We start from the raw sequence: 27,308 nt of genomic DNA on the forward strand, positions 1-27,308 counted from the left end.
GTCCAATGTCATCATTATCCTGAATTGGTTAATAGTTTCTCTAGATTAAAAAGCTTCTTTTATTCCTGAATGTTTCAATCTATCAAGAAAAAGAAAACAACAATCACAAAGCTCCCAAATGCAATCATCAGTTATAAATGAAATGCTACATAACTATTATGTCTAATATTTACATCGCTGCTCCCCTTTGCGCATCTCCTATTGCAGTATCACTCCGTACTTTTAATGTGTCGTCCGGCCAACGGAAGTGGCTTCCCCCAACTTCCGGGTTAACGCCATGCTCCAGACGTGCTATGCTAGACAGCCTCGGTCCAAAGTCTAAAGGTAAGCGACCTTTAATTGATTTATTTTCGCCTTTTCCCAGATACCGTCGAGTATATCTCTATGTATTTAGCCGAGCGCGTGGCAGTAGAGAAAGATCGCTGCCCCCGAAACGCATCGTTGTACTTTTGGCTGTCTCGAGGCAAAATGTTTGTATTCACGTTTTCTCTGTACTTCCTTGTTTTGACGTTGGTGCCGCTCCACTCCACGCAAGCTAGCAGCAATGATGAGCCTATTATCGGTGAGTTTGTCTTCTAAAAATCGTCTTAGCTCCATTTTGAAGCAATCGGAACTCTTTTGTTGACAAATGTTGCTTTTTAAAGGTGTCCTGGCGCAAGATCTGTTCACGCCGAAAGACAACCGAACCGCTTACATCGCTTCTTCCTACGTCAAGTTTCTGGAGTCGGCAGGTGCCAGAGTGGTTCCCATCATGTCAGTTTACTGTATTTTTTGAAAAAATACTGTATTTTTTTAAAAAATAGGGGAAAAAAAATTTCCCCTATTTTTTCGAGATAATATCATTGAATTCAAATGTCTTTTTTTGTCCAGGATCAACCAGCCGGATGACGAGTACAGGAGACTTTTTCGATCCATGAATGGGTAAGTACAACATTAAAAATAATGCTTCTTATGAGTGAAATGTAAAGACTTGTAGTCCCCTGACACGCGTCTATTTTGGGTTTTTTTGTCACCAGCGTCCTTTTCCCGGGGGGAGGAGCCAGCATCTTCTCATCGGGATACCAACGCAGCGCCAAGATATTTTATGAGATGGCCCTGGAGGTAAGAGACGAGACGGCGCCGTTCGACCCGGAGACGCCGTTGTCCGACCGGATGTTGGACCTCCTGCGCAGGCCAATGCCAAGGGCGACTACTTTCCCATCTGGGGGACGTGTCTGGGCTTGGAACAGCTGCTGCTGTTGACCAACGGCGTCTCGCTCCTCACGCGCACCAACACCAGTGGCGTGTCGTTGCCGCTCGACTTCACCAAAGGTAGAAAGAGCGCCTCAAATGTGGCTTCTGTTAATGTGTTTTGTTTCATATTTGCTTGACAGAGGCCAAAGGGAGCAGGATGTTCCGCAACTTCCCGGACGAACTGATGAACGCCCTGGCGCTGGATCCGCTTACCGAGAACTCTCACCGCTGGAGTTTGGCAGTCGAGGTATTGACCATTCATCCACTTGAAATGGCCGGGGCGTGAAAAAGCCTTACCATACATAGTCGTTTTTAAAGAAAAAACCCTTACTATACTATGTCGTTTTTGAACAAAAAAGCCTTACTATACTATGTCGTTTTTTAACAAAAAAAAGCCTTACTATACTATGTCGTTTTTTAGGAAAAAAGCCTTACTAGACTATGTCGTTTTATAGGAAAAAAAGCCTTACTATACTATGCCGTTTTTTAGGAAAAAAGCCTTACTAGACTATGTCGTTTTATAGGAAAAAAAGCCTTACTATACTATGCCATTTTTTAAGAAAAAAAGCCTTACTATACTAAACCGTTTTTAAGAAAAAAAAGCCTTACTATACTATTCCGTTTTTAAGAAAAAAAAGCCTTACTATACTATGCCGTTTTTTAGGAAAAAAAGCCTTACTATACTATGCCGTTTTTTAGGGAAAAAAAAGCCTTACTATATTATGTCGTTTTTTAGGGAAAAAAGCCTTACTATAATATGTAGTTTTTTAGGGAAAAAAGCCTAACTATAATATGTAGTTTTTTAGGAAAAAAGCCTTACTATACTATGCCGTTTTTTAGAAAAAAAGCCTTACTATACTATGCCGTTTTTTAAGGAAAAAAGCCTTACTATACTATACCGTTTTTAGGAAAAAAAAGCCTTACTATACTATGTCGTTTTTTAGGGAAAAAAGCCTTACTATAATATGTCGTTTTTTAACAAAAAAAGCCTTACTATATTATGTCGTTTTTTAAGAAAAAAAGCCTTACTATACTATGTCGTTTTTTAACAAAAAAAGCCTTACTATACTATGTCGTTTTTTAACAAAAAAAGCCTTACTATACTATGTCGTTTTTTAACAAAAAAAGCCTTACTATACTATGTCGTTTTTTAACAAAAAAAGCCTTACTATACTATGTCGTTTTTTAACAAAAAAAGCCTTACTATACTATGTCGTTTTTTAACAAAAAAAGCCTTACTATACTATGTCGTTTTTTAACAAAAAAAAGCCTTACTATACTATGTCGTTTTTTAACAAAAAAAGCCTTACTATACTATGTCGTTTTTTAACCAAAAAAGCCTTACTATACTATGTCGTTTTTTAACCAAAAAAGCCTTACTATACTATGTCGTTTTTTAACCAAAAAAGCCTTACTATACTATGTCGTTTTTTAACCAAAAAAGCCTTACTATACTATGTCGTTTTTTAACCCAAAAAGCCTTACTATACTATGTCGTTTTTTAACCCAAAAAGCCTTACTATACTATGTCGTTTTTTAACCCAAAAAGCCTTACTATACTATGTCGTTTTTTAACCCAAAAAGCCTTACTATACTATGTCGTTTTTTAACCCAAAAAGCCTTACTATACTATGTCGTTTTTTAACCCAAAAAGCCTTACTATACTATGTCGTTTTTTAACCCAAAAAGCCTTACTATACTATGTCGTTTTTTAACCCAAAAAGCCTTACTATACTATGTCGTTTTTTAACCCAAAAAGCCTTACTATACTATGTCGTTTTTTAATCAAAAAAGCCTTACTATACTATGTCGTTTTTTAACCAAAAAAGCCTTACTATACTATGTCGTTTTTTAACCCAAAAAGCCTTACTATACTATGTCGTTTTTTAACCCAAAAAGCCTTACTATACTATGTCATTTTTTAACCCAAAAAGCCTTACTATACTATGTCGTTTTTTAACCCAAAAAGCCTTACTATACTATGTCGTTTTTTAACCCAAAAAGCCTTACTATACTATGTCGTTTTTTAACCCAAAAAGCCTTACTATACTATGTCGTTTTTTAACCAAAAAGCCTTACTATACTATGTCGTTTTTTAACCCAAAAAGCCTTACTATACTATGTCGTTTTTTAACCCAAAAAGCCTTACTATACTATGTCGTTTTTTAACCCAAAAAGCCTTACTATACTATGTCGTTTTTTAACCAAAAAAGCCTTACTATACTATGTCGTTTTTTAACCAAAAAAGCCTTACTATACTATGTCGTTTTTTAACCCAAAAAGCCTTACTATACTATGTCGTTTTTTAACCCAAAAAGCCTTACTATACTATGTCGTTTTTTAACCCAAAAAGCCTTACTATACTGTCGTTTTTTAACCCAAAAAGCCTTACTATACTATGTCGTTTTTTAACCCAAAAAGCCTTACTATACTATGTCGTTTTTTAACCCAAAAAGCCTTACTATACTATGTCGTTTTTTAACCCAAAAAGCCTTACTATACTATGTCGTTTTTTAACCCAAAAAGCCTTACTATACTATGTCGTTTTTTTAACCCAAAAAGCCTTACTATACTATGTCGTTTTTTAATCAAAAAAGCCTTACTATACTATGTCGTTTTTTAACCAAAAAAGCCTTACTATACTATGTCGTTTTTTAACCCAAAAAGCCTTACTATACTATGTCGTTTTTTAACCCAAAAAGCCTTACTATACTATGTCGTTTTTTAACCCAAAAAGCCTTACTATACTATGTCGTTTTTTAACCCAAAAAGCCTTACTATACTATGTCGTTTTTTAACCCAAAAAGCCTTACTATACTATGTCGTTTTTTAACCCAAAAAGCCTTACTATACTATGTCGTTTTTTAACCCAAAAAGCCTTACTATACTATGTCGTTTTTTAACCCAAAAAGCCTTACTATACTATGTCGTTTTTTAACCCAAAAAGCCTTACTATACTATGTCGTTTTTTAACCCAAAAAGCCTTACTATACTATGTCGTTTTTTAACCCAAAAAGCCTTACTATACTATGTCGTTTTTTAACCCAAAAAGCCTTACTATACTATGTCGTTTTTTAACCCAAAAAGCCTTACTATACTATGTCGTTTTTTAACCCAAAAAGCCTTACTATACTATGTCGTTTTTTAACCCAAAAAGCCTTACTATACTATGTCGTTTTTTAACCCAAAAAGCCTTACTATACTATGTCGTTTTTTAACCCAAAAAGCCTTACTATACTATGTCGTTTTTTAACCCAAAAAGCCTTACTATACTATGTCGTTTTTTAACCCAAAAAGCCTTACTATACTATGTCGTTTTTTAACCCAAAAAGCCTTACTATACTATGTCGTTTTTTAACCCAAAAAGCCTTACTATACTATGTCGTTTTTTAACCAAAAAGCCTTACTATACTATGTCGTTTTTTAACCCAAAAAGCCTTACTATACTATGTCGTTTTTTAACCCAAAAAGCCTTACTATACTATGTCGTTTTTTAACCCAAAAAGCCTTACTATACTATGTCGTTTTTTAACCAAAAAAGCCTTACTATACTATGTCGTTTTTTAACCAAAAAAGCCTTACTATACTATGTCGTTTTTTAACCCAAAAAGCCTTACTATACTATGTCGTTTTTTAACCCAAAAAGCCTTACTATACTATGTCGTTTTTTAACCCAAAAAGCCTTACTATACTATGTCGTTTTTTAACCCAAAAAGCCTTACTATAATGTCGTTTTTTAACCCAAAAAGCCTTACTATACTATGTCGTTTTTTAACCCAAAAAGCCTTACTATACTATGTCGTTTTTTAACCCAAAAAGCCTTACTATACTATGTCGTTTTTTAACCCAAATAGCCTTACTATACTATGTCGTTTTTTAACCCAAAAAGCCTTACTATACTATGTCGTTTTTTAACCCAAAAAGCCTTACTATACTATGTCGTTTTTTAACCCAAAAAGCCTTACTATACTATGTCGTTTTTTAACCCAAAAAGCCTTACTATACTATGTCGTTTTTTAACCCAAAAAGCCTTACTATACTATGTCGTTTTTAACCCAAAAAGCCTTACTATACTATGTCGTTTTTTAACCCAAAAAGCCTTACTATACTATGTCGTTTTTTAACCCAAAAAGCCTTACTATACTATGTCGTTTTTTAACCCAAAAAGCCTTACTATACTATGTCGTTTTTTAACCCAAAAAGCCTTACTATACTATGTCGTTTTTTAACCCAAAAAGCCTTACTATACTATGTCGTTTTTTAACCCAAAAAGCCTTACTATACTATGTCGTTTTTTAACCCAAAAAGCCTTACTATACTATGTCGTTTTTTAACCCAAAAAGCCTTACTATACTATGTCGTTTTTTAACCCAAAAAGCCTTACTATACTATGTCGTTTTTTAACCCAAAAAGCCTTACTATACTATGTCGTTTTTTAACCCAAAAAGCCTTACTATACTATGTCGTTTTTTAACCCAAAAAGCCTTACTATACTATGTCGTTTTTTAATCAAAAAAGCCTTACTATACTATGTCGTTTTTTAACCCAAAAAGCCTTACTATACTATGTCGTTTTTTAACCCAAAAAGCCTTACTATACTATGTCGTTTTTTAACCCAAAAAGCCTTACTATACTATGTCGTTTTTTAACCAAAAAAGCCTTACTATACTATGTCGTTTTTTAACCCAAAAAGCCTTACTATACTATGTCGTTTTTTAACCCAAAAAGCCTTACTATACTATGTCGTTTTTTAACCAAAAAAGCCTTACTATACTATGTCGTTTTTTAACCCAAAAAGCCTTACTATACTATGTCATTTTTTAACCCAAAAAGCCTTACTATACTATGTCGTTTTTTAACCCAAAAAGCCTTACTATACTATGTCGTTTTTTAACCCAAAAAGCCTTACTATACTATGTCGTTTTTTAACCCAAAAAGCCTTACTATACTATGTCGTTTTTTAACCCAAAAAGCCTTACTATACTGTCGTTTTTTAACCCAAAAAGCCTTACTATACTATGTCGTTTTTTAACCCAAAAAGCCTTACTATACTATGTCGTTTTTTAACCCAAAAAGCCTTACTATACTATGTCGTTTTTTAACCCAAAAAGCCTTACTATACTATGTCGTTTTTTAACCCAAAAAGTCTTACTATACTATGTCGTTTTTTAACCCAAAAAGCCTTACTATACTATGTCGTTTTTTAACCCAAAAAGCCTTACTATACTATGTCGTTTTTTAACCCAAAAAGCCTTACTATACTATGTCGTTTTTAACCCAAAAAGCCTTACTATACTATGTCGTTTTTTAACCCAAAAAGCCTTACTATACTATGTCGTTTTTTAACCCAAAAAGCCTTACTATACTATGTCGTTTTTTAACCCAAAAAGCCTTACTATACTATGTCGTTTTTTAACCCAAAAAGCCTTACTATACTATGTCGTTTTTTAACCCAAAAAGCCTTACTATACTATGTCGTTTTTTAACCCAAAAAGCCTTACTATACTATGTCGTTTTTTAACCCAAAAAGCCTTACTATACTATGTCGTTTTTTAACCCAAAAAGCCTTACTATACTATGTCGTTTTTTAACCCAAAAAGCCTTACTATACTATGTCGTTTTTTAACCCAAAAAGCCTTACTATACTATGTCGTTTTTTAAGAAAAAAGCCTTACTATACTATGTCGTTTTTTACCAAAAAAAGCCTTACTATACTATGTCGTTTGTTAACAAAAAAAGCCTTACTATACTATGTCGTTTGTTAACAAAAAAAGCCTTACTATACTATGTCGTTTTTTAAGAAAAAAAGCCTTACTATACTATGTCGTTTTTTAAGAAAAAAAGCCTTACTATACTATGTCGTTTGTTAACAAAAAAGCCTTACTATACTATGTCGTTTGTTAACAAAAAAGCCTTACTATACTATGTCGTTTTTTTAACAAAAAAAGCCTTACTGTACTTAATGTCATTTTTTCAGAAAAAAGCCTTACAATACTTTTCTCCTATTTTGAAGGATTTCAACAGCAGCGACACACTGAGCTCCTTCTACAAAGTTCTCTCCACCAACACGGACGGCATAACCGAGTTCCTCTCCACGGTGGAAGGTACCGCCACCGATTCTTTCCCCCTCCATCTTCATCTTACCTTCATTTCCCACCTAACACAGCGTTCGACTACCCGATCTACGGCACGCAGTGGCACCCCGAGAAAAACGCTTTCGAGTGGAGACTGCCGTACGTGACGCGTACTCCGATGGCGGTCCGCCTCACCTTCTTCATGGCCGAGTTCTTCATCGGAGAAGGTAGGAAAATTGACTCGAACACCCACATTGCGTCACTAAAATAGACCAAAAACCCACGCTTGTCTTTGTCGTCGCAGCTCGCAAAAACTTCCACAAATTTGCCAGCAAGGAGGAGGAAAACCAGGCGCTCATTTACAACTTCAGTCCCGTCAAAGGCAGCAGCAAAAGCATCTTTCAGCAACTTTACTATTTCTAACACGCAACGTACAAACCTCAAATGTCGCTTGGGTACTCGGCAAAATAGATTTTTTTTAAAGTATTACTCTAGTCATGTTCGTAAGTTGTCATTTTCAATGTAAACATATGTAAGCTGCTTGTAATTAAAATAAACTCAGGGTTTAATTTATCCAAATGTGCTGCACTGGTCATTATTTGTCGTAAAATGTAAGTCTTAGAAAAAAAAATAGACAGGAAGACAAGAGTTCTAAACATGGACGTTTTTATTGGAGACTTTTCAACAAGTACCTTCATGCCACCGTTTAAAATAAAACCAAATTAGCTTGTCTTTTGTATAGTTAGCGATAAAAGTACTGGTGTATTTGTTTCAAATATAGAGTCAGCCTTTTCCAAAAACTGTTAGCGTTGTGATTTTATGTACAAAATTGTTTCCCAGGTTTAGTGTGAGCAGTAATTTAAAGAAATAATACTGTAGACTAAAAATGCTAATGGTAAAGGTACTTTGTATGTTAGCTAACTGTAAAATAAGGCCGTCAGGTGACAAAAAGTAACATTTAGTCGACTCACTGATGGACAAAGTGCAAGTGTGTATATTCAACGCGTCTTTTAATACTTTTAAAACAGATGATTTGATTGTGCGCTATCTTATAAACATTTGGATCCGTCCACATTGAAGCGCAGTCCTGTAAAATGTCACTCTTTTTTAGTTTGGCGTTTCTCGTCAGGAGCTAATCGTCGTCTTCAGCGTCTTCGTCCTCGTCCTCGTCGGACGGCCGCTCCGGTAGCCGGAAGCACTCCTCGAAGAAGTTGACCAGCGATTGGCTCAAATGCTGCCGGGTGGCCTCGTTGTGGATGAAGTGACCTTCGTCCGGGTAAATCTGAAAAAGGTAAGTGCGTCGGTGTAAGAAAACCACCACGTGTATACCAAGGTGTCTTTTATTTTTGTGTAGCAAAGTGTGTTTGCTACACTTAAAAAAAGGCGCCTTGCTCTATACACGTGGTCGTTTTTGTTACACAAAACACTTTACTATCCGTGGTGCTTTTCTTACACGAAACCACCATGTATAGTAAGGCGTCTCTCTTGTGTGGCAAACACACTTCACGTGAAGTGTGTTTGCCACACAAGAGAGACACCTTACTATACATGGTGGTTTCGTGTAAGAAAAGCATCACGGATAGTAAAGTGTCTCTTGTGTGTGGAAAACACACTCCATGTGAAGTGTGTTTGCCACACACAAGACACACACCTTACTACACGTGGTGGTGTTTTTCTAACACCACCACGTGTAGTAAGGTGTGTGTCTTGTGTGTGGCAAACACACTTCACATGAAGTGTGTTTGCCACACACGAGACACCTTACTACACATTTAGTGAGGTGTCTCTTTTGTGTGGCAAACACACTTCACTTGGAGTGTGTTTGCCACACACAAGAGACACACCACACTACATGTGGTGGTGTTAGAAAACCACCACGTGTAGTAAGGTGTGTGTCTTGTGTGTGGCAAACACACAAAAGAGACATCTTACTACACATGTAGTGAGGTGTCTCTTTTGTGTGGCAAACATACTTCACGTGAAATGCGTTTGCCACACACGAGACACCTCACTACACATATAGTGAGGTGTCTCTTGTGTGAGGCAAACACTCCACGTGAAGTATGTTTGCCACACACAAGACACACACCACTATACGTGGTGGTTTTCTAACACCACCACGTGTAGTGGTGTGTGTCTCGTGTGTGGCAAACACTCCACGTGGAGTGTGTTTGCCTCACACAAGACACTCACCTTACTACACGTGGTGGTTTAGTGTTAGAAAATCACCACATATAGCAAAGGTGTGTTTGCTACACAAGAGACACTTTACTATACAAGGTGGTTTCATGTGAAGAAACCACCCTGTATAGTAAGGTATCTCTTTAGTGTAGCAAACACACCTTTGCTATACGTGGTGGTCTTCCAACACAAAACCACCACGTATAGCAAAGTGTCAATCACGTGAAGTGGAGTGCGTTTGCGACACAAAAGGGTCACCTTACTTACTATACACATGGTGGTTTTCTTACACGAAAACACCACGTGTAGTAAAGTGTGTTATGTGTAAGAAAACAACTATGTTTAGCAAGGCAAGCCGTGCTAAACATAGTTGTTTTCTTACACATAACACATTTTACTACACGTGGTGGTTTCACGTAAGAAAACCACCACGTGTATAGTAAGTAAGGTGTCCCTTTTGTGTCGCAAACGCCCTCCACTTTACGTGGTTGACACTTTGCTACACAAAAGAAACATGCTGCTTTTGTGTAAGAAGACCAACACGTGTTGGTCTTCTTACACAAAAGCAGCACGTAAAGTTTGGAACTTACCTGCAACGTGTAGTTGGCCTTCTCGTGGATGAGTTGAGCGATGAGTTTGGCCGAATGCTGGAAGTGAACTTTTTCTGCAATAAAGACAAACGCAAGAGTCATTGACATGTGTCGTCCTTTCTTTATCAATCAATCAATTCTAGGTTCCGCGTTCTTACCGTCCGCCGTCGGGTGGACGATGAGGAACTTCTTGTCCAAGAACTGAGCCGCCCGGTGCGCCAAGTTGGACATCTGTGAGGGAAAAGAGCAAAGAGGTCGCTTGAGAAAGGTGTCCAATCATGGCCGGCGGACAGGCGGGACGGTGACGGTACCGCGTAGACCCGAGGGTCCGGTTTGGGCATCCCCAGGTATCGCTCGGAGAAGGCCGAAGCTGAAAGAAGGAGGACGGCAAAAGATGGAGCTCGGTCTGGTGTCCCAAGAAGAAGGACTCACCGTATAGTTCAAAGTCGGTGATGGGCGACAGGACAGCGCCGCATCTGGCGGGAGATTGGTCGCCGCTGAGTAACAAGCCCGTCACGTAGCCGCCGTATTCCTGAGGAATAAACATTGGAAATGAATTGTACTTGTTTCGTGTTGTGTTTTCACAAACAGCTCATTATTACTAACAAATTAGACTTTGGCTACAATCTTGTGTATTTAAATGTATTATTTAAGAAATCAAAGTCAAGCTAAACAAACTGAGGCATTAATCTAGGACACTTCACTCCAAAAATGGATGAAAATGTTAAGCTTACCTTTCCGAAAACTCCCACTCGGGTCTTGTCAATGTACGGCTCCTTCAGCATGAAGCTGTCATAAGACGCAAAAGCGTTAGCGTCCGTTAACGTTGGCGTCTTCGGCGGCGCCCTCACCTGATAGCCTGCCGTTGGTCCAGTTCCTCCAGGACGCCGGGCCTCTTGTGGACCCGGTGCAGCAGGTCGGTCCCCCGAAAGCCGGCGCCGCGGCCGTCGCAGCGCGCCACCACGGCGCCGAAGCCGCTCGCCAACGCCGAGGCCCAATCCACGGCGAAGCGTTCGGATACGCTCTGGCCGCCGGGGCTGCCGTCGCTGCCAGCGGAAGACGGCGGGCTCGGTGACGCGGCGGTCGGCGTTAGACGGCGTGGCGCTTCTTACATGATGAGCAGCAAAGGGTAGTGCGACGTCTCCACGAAACCGGCGGGTTTCAGGATCTGCATCGACAGGGCTGCCAAACAAAGACAAAAAATGACAGACTACGTTTTGACGTCATTCGAGCAAATGGCGATTTCAATTCTAGATCACCCGTCTTTACTGATCCCAAAATGTAGACCATTAAAGTTCACGTCCTTCGTCCTGGTGGACTTGGACTCCTTTCTGTATGTTTAGTACGCTCAATGAAAGGAAAGAAATCAAAGTACCGTAGTCGTCCACGTTGATCTCCTGGTACTCGGCGACGGGCATCTGCATGTTGTCCAACGTCTTCCTCAGCACGTCGTTGTTCTCCAATTTGTGCACCTCCGCCATACCTGACACAAAAATACTCTTCGTTAGGCGTCAAGCATTTTTCAAAAGCCTTTCTTAGTGTTTGGTGCCAAGAACGGTGAGGCGCGGGCTTAAGTATTATTTTGCAACTGTGTTCAGGTGCACCAAATGAAAGAAAGTCCTGCTTTGTAAACCAAATTTGGCTGGTCAGAAGTGCGTGCCGTTGAAGCGCCGCGGCACCCGCTTTCATCATTGAATTATCAGGCGCTGTTGACGCGTGTAATTTCATGACAAAACATCCCGCGTGAGATGTAATCAGATTACGCGGCGGTGGACAAACACCCGCACGCGCAAGGTCGATGTTAATGTTGTTTTTGCCACAATAAGCAGGGAATGGGGTGGAATGCACGGAACGTTAGCATAATGCACCACACTTCAACGGTGTATCAAAGTAGCATGTGCATAATGAGGCTCTAAAAATATAAATAAAGCCTTACTAAACATGGTCATTTTTTGTCGTTTTTTAAGAAAATAAGCCTTACTATACTATGTCGTTTTTTGGAATAAAAATGCCTTACTATACTATGTCGTTTTTTAAGAAAATAAGCCTTACTATACTATGTCGTTTTTTAAGAAAATAAGCCTTACTATACTATGCTGTTTTTTGGAATAAAAATGCCTTACTATACTATGTCGTTTTTTAAGAAAATAAGCCTTACTATACTATGCCGTTTTTTGGAATAAAAATGCCTTACTATACTATGTCGTTTTTTAAGAAAATAAGCCTTACTATACTATGTCGTTTTTTAAGAAAATAAGCCTTACTATACTATGCCGTTTTTTGGAATAAAAATGCCTTACTATACTATGTCGTTTTTTGGAATAAAAATGCCTTACTATACTATGTCGTTTTTTAAGAAAATAAGCCTTACTATACTATGTCGTTTTTTGGAATAAAAATGCCTTACTATACTATGTCGTTTTTTAAGAAAATAAGCCTTACTATACTATGCCGTTTTTTGGAATAAAAATGCCTTACTATACTATGTCGTTTTTTAAGAAAATAAGCCTTACTATACTATGCCGTTTTTTGGAATAAAAATGCCTTACTATACTATGTCGTTTTTTAAGAAAATAAGCCTTACTATACTATGTTGTTTTTTGGAATAAAAATGCCTTACTATACTATGTCGTTTTTTAAGAAAATAAGCCTTACTATACTATGTCGTTTTTTAAGAAAATAAGCCTTACTATACTATGCCGTTTTTTGGAATAAAAAAGCCTTACTATACTATGTCGTTTTTTAAGAAAATAAGCCTTACTATACTATGCCGTTTTTTGGAATAAAAATGCCTTACTATACTATGTCGTTTTTTAAGAAAATAAGCCTTACTATACTATGCCGTTTTTTGGAATAAAAATGCCTTACTATACTATGTCGTTTTTTAAGAAAATAAGCCTTACTATACTATGTTGTTTTTTGGAATAAAAATGCCTTACTATACTATGTCGTTTTTTAAGAAAATAAGCCTTACTATACTATGTCGTTTTTTAAGAAAATAAGCCTTACTATACTATGTCGTTTTTTAAGAAAATAAGCCTTACTATACTATGTTGTTTTTTAAGAAAATAAGCCTTACTATACTATGCCGTTTTTTGGAATAAAAATGCCTTACTATACTATGTCGTTTTTTAAGAAAATAAGCCTTACTATACTATGCCGTTTTTTGGAATAAAAATGCCTTACTATACTATGTCGTTTTTTAAGAAAATAAGCCTTACTATACTATGCCGTTTTTTGGAATAAAAATGCCTTACTATACTATGTCGTTTTTTAAGAAAATAAGCCTTACTATACTATGTCGTTTTTTAAGAAAATAAGCCTTACTATACTATGCCGTTTTTTGGAATAAAAATGCCTTACTATACTATGTCGTTTTTTAAGAAAATAAGCCTTACTATACTATGTCGTTTTTTAAGAAAATAAGCCTTACTATACTATGTCGTTTTTTGGAATAAAAATGCCTTACTATACTATGTCGTTTTTTAAGAAAATAAGCCTTACTATACTATGTCGTTTTTTAAGAAAATAAGCCTTACTATACTATGCTGTTTTTTGGAATAAAAATGCCTTACTATACTATGTCGTTTTTTAAGAAAATAAGCCTTACTATACTATGTCGTTTTTTAAGAAAATAAGCCTTACTATACTATGCCGTTTTTTGGAATAAAAATGCCTTACTATACTATGTCGTTTTTTAAGAAAATAAGCCTTACTATACTATGCCGTTTTTTGGAATAAAAATGCCTTACTATACTATGTCGTTTTTTAAGAAAATAAGCCTTACTATACTATGTCGTTTTTTAAGAAAATAAGCCTTACTATACTATGCTGTTTTTTGGAATAAAAATGCCTTACTATACTATGTCGTTTTTTAAGAAAATAAGCCTTACTATACTATGCCGTTTTTTGGAATAAAAATGCCTTACTATACTATGTCGTTTTTTAAGAAAATAAGCCTTACTATACTATGTCGTTTTTTAAGAAAATAAGCCTTACTATACTATGCCGTTTTTTGGAATAAAAATGCCTTACTATACTATGTCGTTTTTTAAGAAAATAAGCCTTACTATACTATGTCGTTTTTTAAGAAAATAAGCCTTACTATACTATGTCGTTTTTTGGAATAAAAATGCCTTACTATACTATGTCGTTTTTTAAGAAAATAAGCCTTACTATACTATGTCGTTTTTTAAGAAAATAAGCCTTACTATACTATGCTGTTTTTTGGAATAAAAATGCCTTACTATACTATGTCGTTTTTTAAGAAAATAAGCCTTACTATACTATGCCGTTTTTTGGAATAAAAATGCCTTACTATACTATGTCGTTTTTTAAGAAAATAAGCCTTACTATACTATGCCGTTTTTTGGAATAAAAATGCCTTACTATACTATGTCGTTTTTTAAGAAAATAAGCCTTACTATACTATGTCGTTTTTTAAGAAAATAAGCCTTACTATACTATGCCGTTTTTTGGAATAAAAATGCCTTACTATACTATGTCGTTTTTTAAGAAAATAAGCCTTACTATACTATGTCGTTTTTTAAGAAAATAAGCCTTACTATACTATGCTGTTTTTTGGAATAAAAATGCCTTACTATACTATGTCGTTTTTTAAGAAAATAAGCCTTACTATACTATGCCGTTTTTTGGAATAAAAATGCCTTACTATACTATGTCGTTTTTTAAGAAAATAAGCCTTACTATACTATGTCGTTTTTTAAGAAAATAAGCCTTACTATACTATGTCGTTTTTTGGAATAAAAATGCCTTACTATACTATGTCGTTTTTTAAGAAAATAAGCCTTACTATACTATGTTGTTTTTTAAGAAAATAAGCCTTACTATACTATGTCGTTTTTTAAGAAAATAAGCCTTACTATACTATGTCGTTTTTTAAGAAAATAAGCCTTACTATACTATGTCGTTTTTTGGAATAAAAATGCCTTACTATACTATGTCGTTTTTTAAGAAAATAAGACTTACTATACTATGTTGTTTTTTGGAATAAAAATGCCTTACTATACTATGTCGTTTTTTAAGAAAATAAGCCTTACTATACTATGTCGTTTTTTAAGAAAATAAGCCTTACTATACTATGCCGTTTTTTGGAATAAAAATGCCTTACTATACAATGTCGTTTTTTAAGAAAATAAGCCTTACTATACTATGTTGTTTTTTGGAATAAAAATGCCTTACTATACTATGTCGTTTTTTAAGAAAATAAGCCTTACTATACTATGTCGTTTTTTGGAATAAAAATGCCTTACTATACTATGTCGTTTTTTAAGAAAATAAGCCTTACTATACTATGTCGTTTTTTAAGAAAATAAGCCTTACTATACTATGTCGTTTTTTAAGAAAATAAGCCTTACTATACTATGCTGTTTTTTGGAATAAAAATGCCTTACTATACTATGTCGTTTTTTAAGAAAATAAGCCTTACTATACTATGCCGTTTTTTGGAATAAAAATGCCTTACTATACTATGTCGTTTTTTAAGAAAATAAGCCTTACTATACTATGTCGTTTTTTAAGAAAATAAGCCTTACTATACTATGCCGTTTTTTGGAATAAAAATGCCTTACTATACTATGTCGTTTTTTAAGAAAATAAGCCTTACTATACTATGTCGTTTTTTAAGAAAATAAGCCTTACTATACTATGCCGTTTTTTGGAATAAAAATGCCTTACTATACTATGTCGTTTTTTAAGAAAATAAGCCTTACTATACTATGTCGTTTTTTGGAATAAAAATGCCTTACTATACTATGTCGTTTTTTAAGAAAATAAGCCTTACTATACTATGTCGTTTTTTAAGAAAATAAGCCTTACTATACTATGTCGTTTTTTAAGAAAATAAGCCTTACTATACTATGTCGTTTTTTAAGAAAATAAGCCTTACTATACTATGTCGTTTTTTGGAATAAAAATGCCTTACTATACTATGTCGTTTTTTAAGAAAATAAGACTTACTATACTATGTTGTTTTTTGGAATAAAAATGCCTTACTATACTATGTCGTTTTTTAAGAAAATAAGCCTTACTATACTATGTCGTTTTTTAAGAAAATAAGCCTTACTATACTATGTCGTTTTTTGGAATAAAAATGCCTTACTATACTATGTCGTTTTTTGGAATAAAAAAGCCTTACTATACTATGTCGTTTTTTAAGAAAATAAGCCTTACTATACTATGTCGTTTTTTAAGAAAATAAGCCTTACTATACTATGCCGTTTTTTGGAATAAAAAAGCCTTACTATACTATGTCGTTTTTTAAGAAAATAAGCCTTACTATACTATGTCGTTTTTTGGAATAAAAATGCCTTACTATACTATGTCGTTTTTTAAGAAAATAAGCCTTACTATACTATGCCGTTTTTTGGAATAAAAATGCCTTACTATACTATGTCGTTTTTTAAGAAAATAAGCCTTACTATACTATGCCGTTTTTTGGAATAAAAATGCCTTACTATACTATGTCGTTTTTTAAGAAAATAAGCCTTACTATACTATGTCGTTTTTTAAGAAAATAAGCCTTACTATACTATGCCGTTTTTTGGAATAAAAATGCCTTACTATACTATGTCGTTTTTTAAGAAAATAAGCCTTACTATACTATGTCGTTTTTTAAGAAAATAAGCCTTACTATACTATGTCGTTTTTTAAGAAAATAAGCCTTACTATACTATGTCGTTTTTTGGAATAAAAATGCCTTACTATACTATGTCGTTTTTTAAGAAAATAAGACTTACTATACTATGTTGTTTTTTGGAATAAAAATGCCTTACTATACTATGTCGTTTTTTAAGAAAATAAGCCTTACTATACTATGTCGTTTTTTAAGAAAATAAGCCTTACTATACTATGTCGTTTTTTGGAATAAAAATGCCTTACTATACTATGTCGTTTTTTAAGAAAATAAGCCTTACTATACTATGCCGTTTTTTGGAATAAAAATGCCTTACTATACTATGTCGTTTTTTAAGAAAATAAGCCTTACTATACTATGTCGTTTTTTAAGAAAATAAGCCTTACTATACTATGCCGTTTTTTGGAATAAAAATGCCTTACTATACTATGTCGTTTTTTAAGAAAATAAGCCTTACTATACTATGTCGTTTTTTAAGAAAATAAGCCTTACTATACTATGCCGTTTTTTGGAATAAAAATGCCTTACTATACTATGTCGTTTTTTAAGAAAATAAGCCTTACTATACTATGTCGTTTTTTGGAATAAAAATGCCTTACTATACTATGTCGTTTTTTAAGAAAATAAGCCTTACTATACTATGTCGTTTTTTAAGAAAATAAGCCTTACTATACTATGTCGTTTTTTAAGAAAATAAGCCTTACTATACTATGTCGTTTTTTAAGAAAATAAGCCTTACTATACTATGTCGTTTTTTGGAATAAAAATGCCTTACTATACTATGTCGTTTTTTAAGAAAATAAGACTTACTATACTATGTTGTTTTTTGGAATAAAAATGCCTTACTATACTATGTCGTTTTTTAAGAAAATAAGCCTTACTATACTATGTCGTTTTTTAAGAAAATAAGCCTTACTATACTATGTCGTTTTTTGGAATAAAAATGCCTTACTATACTATGTCGTTTTTTGGAATAAAAAAGCCTTACTATACTATGTCGTTTTTTAAGAAAATAAGCCTTACTATACTATGTCGTTTTTTAAGAAAATAAGCCTTACTATACTATGCCGTTTTTTGGAATAAAAAAGCCTTACTATACTATGTCGTTTTTTAAGAAAATAAGCCTTACTATACTATGTCGTTTTTTGGAATAAAAATGCCTTACTATACTATGTCGTTTTTTAAGAAAATAAGCCTTACTATACTATGCCGTTTTTTGGAATAAAAATGCCTTACTATACTATGTCGTTTTTTAAGAAAATAAGCCTTACTATACTATGCCGTTTTTTGGAATAAAAATGCCTTACTATACTATGTCGTTTTTTAAGAAAATAAGCCTTACTATACTATGTCGTTTTTTAAGAAAATAAGCCTTACTATACTATGCCGTTTTTTGGAATAAAAATGCCTTACTATACTATGTCGTTTTTTAAGAAAATAAGCCTTACTATACTATGTCGTTTTTTAAGAAAATAAGCCTTACTATACTATGTCGTTTTTTAAGAAAATAAGCCTTACTATACTATGTCGTTTTTTGGAATAAAAATGCCTTACTATACTATGTCGTTTTTTAAGAAAATAAGACTTACTATACTATGTTGTTTTTTGGAATAAAAATGCCTTACTATACTATGTCGTTTTTTAAGAAAATAAGCCTTACTATACTATGTCGTTTTTTAAGAAAATAAGCCTTACTATACTATGTCGTTTTTTGGAATAAAAATGCCTTACTATACTATGTCGTTTTTTGGAATAAAAAAGCCTTACTATACTATGTCGTTTTTTAAGAAAATAAGCCTTACTATACTATGTCGTTTTTTAAGAAAATAAGCCTTACTATACTATGCCGTTTTTTGGAATAAAAAAGCCTTACTATACTATGTCGTTTTTTAAGAAAATAAGCCTTACTATACTATGTCGTTTTTTGGAATAAAAATGCCTTACTATACTATGTCGTTTTTTAAGAAAATAAGCCTTACTATACTATGCCGTTTTTTGGAATAAAAATGCCTTACTATACTATGTCGTTTTTTAAGAAAATAAGCCTTACTATACTATGCCGTTTTTTGGAATAAAAATGCCTTACTATACTATGTCGTTTTTTAAGAAAATAAGCCTTACTATACTATGTCGTTTTTTAAGAAAATAAGCCTTACTATACTATGCCGTTTTTTGGAATAAAAATGCCTTACTATACTATGTCGTTTTTTAAGAAAATAAGCCTTACTATACTATGTCGTTTTTTAAGAAAATAAGCCTTACTATACTATGTCGTTTTTTAAGAAAATAAGCCTTACTATACTATGCCGTTTTTTGGAATAAAAATGCCTTACTATACTATGTCGTTTTTTGGAATAAAAATGCCTTACTATACTATGTCGTTTTTTAAGAAAATAAGCCTTACTATACTATGCCGTTTTTTGGAATAAAAATGCCTTACTATACTATGTCGTTTTTTGGAATAAAAATGCCTTACTATACTATGTCGTTTTTTAAGAAAATAAGCCTTACTATACTATGTCGTTTTTTAAGAAAATAAGCCTTACTATACTATGCCGTTTTTTGGAATAAAAATGCCTTACTATACTATGTCGTTTTTTAAGAAAATAAGCCTTACTATACTATGTCGTTTTTTAAGAAAATAAGCCTTACTATACTATGCCGTTTTTTGGAATAAAAATGCCTTACTATACTATGTCGTTTTTTGGAATAAAAATGCCTTACTATACTATGTCGTTTTTTAAGAAAATAAGCCTTACTATACTATGTCGTTTTTTGGAATAAAAATGCCTTACTATACTATGTCGTTTTTTAAGAAAATAAGCCTTACTATACTATGCCGTTTTTTGGAATAAAAATGCCTTACTATACTATGTCGTTTTTTAAGAAAATAAGCCTTACTATACTATGTCGTTTTTTAAGAAAATAAGCCTTACTATACTATGTCGTTTTTTAAGAAAATAAGCCTTACTATACTATGCCGTTTTTTGGAATAAAAATGCCTTACTATACTATGTCGTTTTTTAAGAAAATAAGCCTTACTATACTATGCCGTTTTTTGGAATAAAAATGCCTTACTATACAATGTCGTTTTTTAAGAAAATAAGCCTTACTATACTATGTCGTTTTTTGGAATAAAAATGCCTTACTATACTATGTCGTTTTTTAAGAAAATAAGCCTTACTATACTATGTCGTTTTTTAAGAAAATAAGCCTTACTATACTATGTTGTTTTTTGGAATAAAAATGCCTTACTATACTATGTCGTTTTTTAAGAAAATAAGCCTTACTATACTATGTCGTTTTTTAAGAAAATAAGCCTTACTATACTATGCTGTTTTTTGGAATAAAAATGCCTTACTATACTATGTCGTTTTTTAAGAAAATAAGCCTTACTATACTATGCCGTTTTTTGGAATAAAAATGCCTTACTATACTATGTCGTTTTTTAAGAAAATAAGCCTTACTATACTATGTCGTTTTTTAAGAAAATAAGCCTTACTATACTATGCCGTTTTTTGGAATAAAAATGCCTTACTATACTATGTCGTTTTTTAAGAAAATAAGCCTTACTATACTATGTTGTTTTTTAAGAAAATAAGCCTTACTATACTATGTCGTTTTTTAAGAAAATAAGCCTTACTATACTATGCCGTTTTTTGGAATAAAAATGCCTTACTATACTATGTCGTTTTTTAAGAAAATAAGCCTTACTATACTATGTCGTTTTTTAAGAAAATAAGCCTTACTATACTATGCCGTTTTTTGGAATAAAAATGCCTTACTATACTATGTCGTTTTTTAAGAAAATAAGCCTTACTATACTATGTCGTTTTTTAAGAAAATAAGCCTTACTATACTATGCCGTTTTTTGGAATAAAAATGCCTTACTATACTATGTCGTTTTTTGGAATAAAAATGCCTTACTATACTATGTCGTTTTTTAAGAAAATAAGCCTTACTATACTATGTCGTTTTTTGGAATAAAAATGCCTTACTATACTATGTCGTTTTTTAAGAAAATAAGCCTTACTATACTATGCCGTTTTTTGGAATAAAAATGCCTTACTATACTATGTCGTTTTTTAAGAAAATAAGCCTTACTATACTATGTTGTTTTTTGGAATAAAAATGCCTTACTATACTATGTCGTTTTTTAAGAAAATAAGCCTTACTATACTATGTCGTTTTTTAAGAAAATAAGCCTTACTATACTATGTCGTTTTTTAAGAAAATAAGCCTTACTATACTATGTCGTTTTTTAAGAAAATAAGCCTTACTATACTATGCCGTTTTTTGGAATAAAAAAGCCTTACTATACTATGTCGTTTTTTAAGAAAATAAGCCTTACTATACTATGCCGTTTTTTGGAATAAAAAAGCCTTACTATACTATGTCGTTTTTTAAGAAAATAAGCCTTACTATACTATGCCGTTTTTTGGAATAAAAAAGCCTTACTATACTATGTCGTTTTTTGGAATAAAAAAGCCTTACTATACTATGTCGTTTTTTGGAATAAAAAAGCCTTACTATACTATGTCGTTTTTTGGAATAAAAAAGCCTTACTATACTATGCCGTTTTTTTGAATAAAAATGCCTTACTATACTATGTCGTTTTTTAAGAAAATAAGCCTTACTATACTATGCCGTTTTTTGGAATAAAAATGCCTAACTATACTATGTCGTTTTTTAAGAAAATAAGCCTTACTATACTATGTCGTTTTTTAAGAAAATAAGCCTTACTATACTATGTCGTTTTTTGGAATAAAAATGCCTTACTATACTATGTCGTTTTTTAAGAAAATAAGCCTTACTATACTATGTCGTTTTTTAAGAAAATAAGCCTTACTATACTATGTCGTTTTTTAAGAAAATAAGCCTTACTATACTATGCCGTTTTTTGGAATAAAAATGCCTTACTATACTATGTCGTTTTTTAAGAAAATAAGCCTTACTATACTATGTCGTTTTTTAAGAAAATAAGCCTTACTATACTATGCCGTTTTTTGGAATAAAAATGCCTTACTATACTATGTCGTTTTTTGGAATAAAAATGCCTTACTATACTATGTGGTTTTTTAAGAAAATAAGCCTTACTATACTATGTCGTTTTTTGGAATAAAAATGCCTTACTATACTATGTCGTTTTTTAAGAAAATAAGCCTTACTATACTATGCCGTTTTTTGGAATAAAAATGCCTTACTATACTATGTCGTTTTTTGGAATAAAAATGCCTTACTATGTCGTTTTTTAAGAAAATAAGCCTTACTATACTATGTCGTTTTTTAAGAAAATAAGCCTTACTATACTATGCCGTTTTTTGGAATAAAAATGCCTTACTATACTATGTCGTTTTTTAAGAAAATAAGCCTTACTATACTATGTCGTTTTTTAAGAAAATAAGCCTTACTATACTATGCCGTTTTTTGGAATAAAAATGCCTTACTATACTATGTCGTTTTTTGGAATAAAAATGCCTTACTATACTATGTGTTTTTTTAAGAAAATAAGCCTTACTATACTATGTCGTTTTTTGGAATAAAAATGCCTTACTATACTATGTCGTTTTTTAAGAAAATAAGCCTTACTATACTATGCCGTTTTTTGGAATAAAAATGCCTTACTATACTATGTCGTTTTTTGGAATAAAAATGCCTTACTATACTATGTCGTTTTTTAAGAAAATAAGCCTTACTATACTATGTCGTTTTTTAAGAAAATAAGCCTTACTATACTATGCCGTTTTTTGGAATAAAAATGCCTTACTATACTATGTCGTTTTTTAAGAAAATAAGCCTTACTATACTATGTCGTTTTTTAAGAAAATAAGCCTTACTATACTATGCCGTTTTTTGGAATAAAAATGCCTTACTATACTATGTCGTTTTTTGGAATAAAAATGCCTTACTATACTATGTCGTTTTTTAAGAAAATAAGCCTTACTATACTATGTCGTTTTTTGGAATAAAAATGCCTTACTATACTATGTCGTTTTTTAAGAAAATAAGCCTTACTATACTATGTCGTTTTTTAAGAAAATAAGCCTTACTATACTATGTCGTTTTTTAAGAAAATAAGCCTTACTATACTATGTTGTTTTTTAAGAAAATAAGCCTTACTATACTATGCCGTTTTTTGGAATAAAAATGCCTTACTATACTATGTCGTTTTTTAAGAAAATAAGCCTTACTATACTATGCCGTTTTTTGGAATAAAAATGCCTTACTATACTATGTCGTTTTTTAAGAAAATAAGCCTTACTATACTATGTCGTTTTTTAAGAAAATAAGCCTTACTATACTATGTCGTTTTTTGGAATAAAAATGCCTTACTATACTATGTCGTTTTTTAAGAAAATAAGCCTTACTATACTATGTCGTTTTTTAAGAAAATAAGCCTTACTATACTATGTCGTTTTTTAAGAAAATAAGCCTTACTATACTATGTCGTTTTTTAAGAAAATAAGCCTTACTATACTATGTCGTTTTTTAACAAAAAAAGCCTTACTATACTATGTCGCTTTTTAACAAAAGAAGCCTTACTATACTATGCCGTTTTTTGGAATAAAAATGCCTTACTATACTATGTCGTTTTTTAAGAAAATAAGCCTTACTATACTATGCCGTTTTTTTGGAATAAAAATGCCTTACTATACTATGTCGTTTTTTAAGAAAATAAGCCTTACTATACTATGCCGTTTTTTGGAATAAAAAAGCCTTACTATACTATGTCGTTTTTTAAGAAAATAAGCCTTACTATACTATGCCGTTTTTTGGAATAAAAATGCCTTACTATACTATGTCGTTTTTTAAGAAAATAAGCCTTACTATACATGGTCGTTTTTAAAATAAAAAAAGCCCTTTACTCACTTTGTTTGTCCCCGAAGTCGTCGCCGTCGGCGCGGTCCTCGTCCATCCTCGTCTTATAAATGCTGACGAACGGCACCTCCGGGCCTAAAATCACGTCGGCACCAAGCTCAGAACTCAGAGCCGCGAGGCGCAAAGCGGCCGGAACGCACCTCGACATCGGAGCAGGAAGTAGGTCATGTTGCGGCAGAAGGAGCCTCCCACGTAGCCGCACGACTCGGACAGGCCGCATGACAGGCAGCGGCGGTTGAAGGACCCGAAGGTGTCGGCGCTGAAAACAGCGGCAAGCACTTTGGAACCAAAAACTCCCGAGAAGCTGGCCTCCAAAGTGGGCGGGGCGGCACCTGTATAGATGTCGCCGCCTGGGTCCGTCTTCCGTGCTCAGGAAGTATCTGAAGACGGACAAACGGGAAATGAGCGCCGGTGGAAAAACCAGACGCCGCGCGCCGAGCTAGCTCACATGAGTCGGCTTTCCTCGTCGTACGCCAGAACCTCGGTGACGTCCCAGTCGCCGGACGTGATGGACTGCAGCGTGTCGGCGCTGGCGTTGGCCTGCCGGCGGGGGCGGGGTCAGACCGGCGGCGCCGTTTGCGCCCAGGTTGGCGAGCGCTCACCTGCGAGACGGACATGGAGATGTGGAAGAACTTGCCGCGGCCGCCCTGCGGGATGGCCCGGGTGAAGAAGAGCTTCTGGCCGTTTCTGGAGAACAGCGGCTTTTCATTCTAAGAGACGCGCAAATTGAGGCGTGCAATGGGCGGGGCAACATGACCGTCAGCCGGCGGCGTTTTCACCTGCCGGTAAAGCCAGCCTTCGCTCTCGTCTTCGTGTTTCTGTCGAGAACAAGCGAGATGTTAGCGTTGGCTTCTTTGGGTCGGACTTGCTGACCCGCTCTTAATTTCCAACGCATCACATGATAAAAACCACGAGTCTACTCAGTTTCCATGGAGTCATTTTTGAGGACTTTAATCCACGTTGTGACATACCGTATTTTCACGACTATATGGCGATTCGTATTTTTAGCCGCAGTGTTAGTAACAAGTGCTATTTCTGTATTTTTAAACACACAAAGGACGCACCGTTTTTTTAGACGCATATATATTATATATAAATATCGAACCGCAATAGCGCTGGCTACCGGAAGCAGCCCCAGACTCTATTTCCGGTGCGCAGTGACTGCTGGGATATATAGTTCTTGCACGCTACACCCAGACGCTAAAAACACGTTTTTAAAAAGGCAACGGAAGCAAAACTGAGTTGGGTTGTACTTTATATAGCCATTTTACAACTTACTCACGTCATCATCACCCACAAATCCATCAAAGTCCTCATTTTCTGTGTCCGAATTGAACAATTGTCCAAATGAGTGATCGAAAACGCTAAGTTTTATACGTTCGTCCAGGCGGCCACAATCCATTCGCAAATAGTAGCTAGCTGGTAGCTAGCGTAACTTTTCCAACGGGGCTTTCCATGCTTCGTCAAGCTGTATTGATGTCGATGTATACAGGCCACAATCCATTGGGTGTATTGACAAAAGAACTACTACATATCCCAGCAGTCACTGCGCAGTACTTTTCCTACGGGAAAATAGTAGAGTCGGTGTACCCTATCGACTGATTCATTTTATTTTATCGTGATAACAATTTTAGTATTGGTCCATATATAAAGCGCACTAGATTATAAGGCGCCCTGTCTATTTTGGAGAAAATTTAAGACTTATAGTCGTGAAAATACGGTAAGTTGTTTTTTTACTTAGTTTATGTGAGTCTTCATTCAATTAGTATGTAAAAAAAAAAGGGTGATCGTGAGAAAACATCTTGTGTTGTGTGAAAGGAAACTACTAACCTTGGTGCACACCCCCGTCGTGGCCTGACACAAAGTCAGGATGGAGATGTTCTGTGCCCGGTTCAACCAGTTGACCGCCAGTTTGGTGGTGGTGGCCCACTTGACCATGGTCACGTAGAACTCGCTGAAAGGGCAATCCGGTCCAACCTCTTATTGGTGCCGTGGTCTTACTTTGCCGGCTATTTTGTGGGCGTCCTCACCTCAATCGGGGGTCATCCGGTCTCCTCATCTCGATAGTGTGAAGAGGCCCGTTGAGGTTGACCACGTACAAGGTGATCACCGGGTTCTCCTCGCCCGCCTGAAAACCAGCCGCTGCCAGATTAGCGCGATACCAGGTGCAGCCACCCCTTGACGGCTCACCTTCGGGTAGTGGTACTCCTTGCCCGTGGGGTAGGGCATCCCGGTAAACATGGGCAGCTCCATCTTGGGCACCGAGCTGTCGTTGACGGTGGCGTACGCCAAGCGGGCGCCGTCCGGTGACCACCAGTGGGCCACGTGGGAGTGGAAGATCTCCTCTGGAATCAGACCGGAGACAATAAAACAAGAAGTCAGTCGTTTGGTAAGCGCAGCTGGTTTTGACGGCCAACTGGTCTTTAATGGGCTATCATGGAAGGCGCGTGCCAACCTTGGTTAATGGCCAGTTACAATCTGTATTTTAAGGGATGAAGTCATCCTTTGGAATTTATTCAGAGTGTAATTCCACTGTTAACAACTAGATGTTAGCATTGGACTTACACGGGTAGTGCAGAAATGAAGTGTTTTGGAATGGCACATTCTTCTACGATGATAAAATAAACACATGAGCTCATGCTAAAGTCAAAGAGGAGTTTTAGTACATTAATTTGGTCAACTGTCAACTTTTCCAAACATTAAGGTACTTGACATAGACCCCTGCAGGACTCCATTTTGCCTTCTGGGACACATGATGCTTAAGTTCCCATTCCCTGCACTCATTTTGCATTTTTCCCACAATAATGATTTCAAAATGGCTTCCACTCGACCAGTCCAGCTCAAGGTGAGCTGTAATTTATTCCCCGCAAGCGCTCTCGGCGGCGTGACCCGGCGATTGCGTTCCGACCGCCGTTTCGCTCAAGGACGGCGGAAGCGGCGGCGAGAGGCTCCACCCCGACGACCGCTAATGGTCTTTTTCTCCCCGGGCAAACGCCGGATAATTGTCGTCCCGAACGCCTCTCCGCTCGTTTGGGCTAATTAGCCGCGCCGCTATCGTGCATCCAAATGAGCGAAAGCTGCTTTTTGCACACGCAGAGGGCGGCGAGCTCCAATCTTTTCGTGTTTCTCGACATAATTAAGACGTCGAGTGGAGGAAAAGCGGCGCGATTGCAGCACCCGGCCTCATTTGCCATCGTTCGCTTTGTTTATTAAATTTCTATTTTTAATTAACGAATGACATTGGAGGGAAAACATTGGATGCTACGGTAAAGTTTGTCACAGGTTTTCTGGCTTTCATTTTACATTAATTGCTGTTGCATTTATTTATTTTTATGTCAAGCACTACATTAAAAATGGATGAATTGATTACTTTTTGTGGTATAAATAACAAATACCATTTTTTTTTTCATTGTACGATAGCATTTGTTACAAAAAATATAGATGGTATGTTATTTCACACGCTCACTTTTCCACGATTCCATCACCTCTTTTTAATATATTTTTTCCCTAACCTTGTCCGCCGGCGACCTTGGCTATCCGTCTATTTTGGAAAATGAAAAGTTTGCCTCCTCCGCGCTGGCTTTATCCGCCATCTCGCCAAACAAAAGCCGCGCCAACGCCGCCGTCCCCGTAAATCTCGTTAGAGGGGCTTTTGTGGGAGGACGCGGCGCTATGGCGTCGCTACGCCGGCGCTCG

The 27,308-nt window shown here is 35.2% G+C and overlaps 2 protein-coding genes across 6 annotated transcripts in view; one reads left to right on the forward strand and one right to left on the reverse strand.

The window, feature by feature from the left end:
* Nucleotides 1–211: 211 nt before the first annotated feature.
* ggh (gamma-glutamyl hydrolase (conjugase, folylpolygammaglutamyl hydrolase)) lies at nt 212–7,886 on the forward strand. 3 transcript variants are annotated; one of them, XM_077623969.1, is made up of 10 exons: nt 212–324; nt 536–562; nt 645–753; nt 871–921; nt 1,017–1,101; nt 1,173–1,311; nt 1,374–1,480; nt 7,247–7,337; nt 7,400–7,534; nt 7,612–7,886. In XM_077623969.1, exons 1-10 carry the CDS (start codon nt 294–296, stop codon nt 7,728–7,730), a joined length of 894 nt encoding a protein of 297 aa, XP_077480095.1. In that variant the 5' UTR covers nt 212–293; the 3' UTR covers nt 7,731–7,886. The 3 variants fall into 3 exon arrangements, with proteins under 3 accessions (XP_077480095.1, XP_077480096.1, XP_077480094.1); XM_077623970.1 differs by having other exon boundaries at nt 225–324; nt 540–562; XM_077623968.1 differs by lacking the exon at nt 212–324 and having other exon boundaries at nt 395–562.
* A 70-nt stretch (nt 7,887–7,956) lies between these two features.
* dpp6a (dipeptidyl-peptidase 6a) overlaps nt 7,957–27,308 on the reverse strand; it is a 75,249-nt gene continuing 55,897 nt past the window's right edge. For all 3 annotated transcript variants that reach the window (XM_077623964.1, XM_077623966.1, XM_077623965.1), the window contains exons 9-26: nt 25,803–25,957; nt 25,643–25,740; nt 25,443–25,566; nt 24,392–24,430; nt 24,215–24,322; nt 24,061–24,152; nt 23,945–23,992; nt 23,753–23,871; nt 23,604–23,687; nt 11,454–11,561; nt 11,191–11,260; nt 10,930–11,124; nt 10,813–10,867; nt 10,511–10,610; nt 10,390–10,448; nt 10,237–10,309; nt 10,079–10,152; nt 7,957–8,589 (exon numbers count right to left, since the gene is read on the reverse strand). In XM_077623964.1, the coding sequence (XP_077480090.1) occupies nt 8,440–8,589; nt 10,079–10,152; nt 10,237–10,309; nt 10,390–10,448; nt 10,511–10,610; nt 10,813–10,867; nt 10,930–11,124; nt 11,191–11,260; nt 11,454–11,561; nt 23,604–23,687; nt 23,753–23,871; nt 23,945–23,992; nt 24,061–24,152; nt 24,215–24,322; nt 24,392–24,430; nt 25,443–25,566; nt 25,643–25,740; nt 25,803–25,957 (1,751 nt within the window). In that variant the 3' untranslated portion in view covers nt 7,957–8,439. The remainder of the gene's footprint in view (nt 8,590–10,078; nt 10,153–10,236; nt 10,310–10,389; nt 10,449–10,510; nt 10,611–10,812; nt 10,868–10,929; nt 11,125–11,190; nt 11,261–11,453; nt 11,562–23,603; nt 23,688–23,752; nt 23,872–23,944; nt 23,993–24,060; nt 24,153–24,214; nt 24,323–24,391; nt 24,431–25,442; nt 25,567–25,642; nt 25,741–25,802; nt 25,958–27,308) is intronic.

This window comes from Stigmatopora argus, chromosome 17 (assembly GCF_051989625.1).
Source record: "Stigmatopora argus isolate UIUO_Sarg chromosome 17, RoL_Sarg_1.0, whole genome shotgun sequence".
Classification (NCBI taxonomy): Eukaryota; Metazoa; Chordata; class Actinopteri; order Syngnathiformes; family Syngnathidae; genus Stigmatopora; species Stigmatopora argus.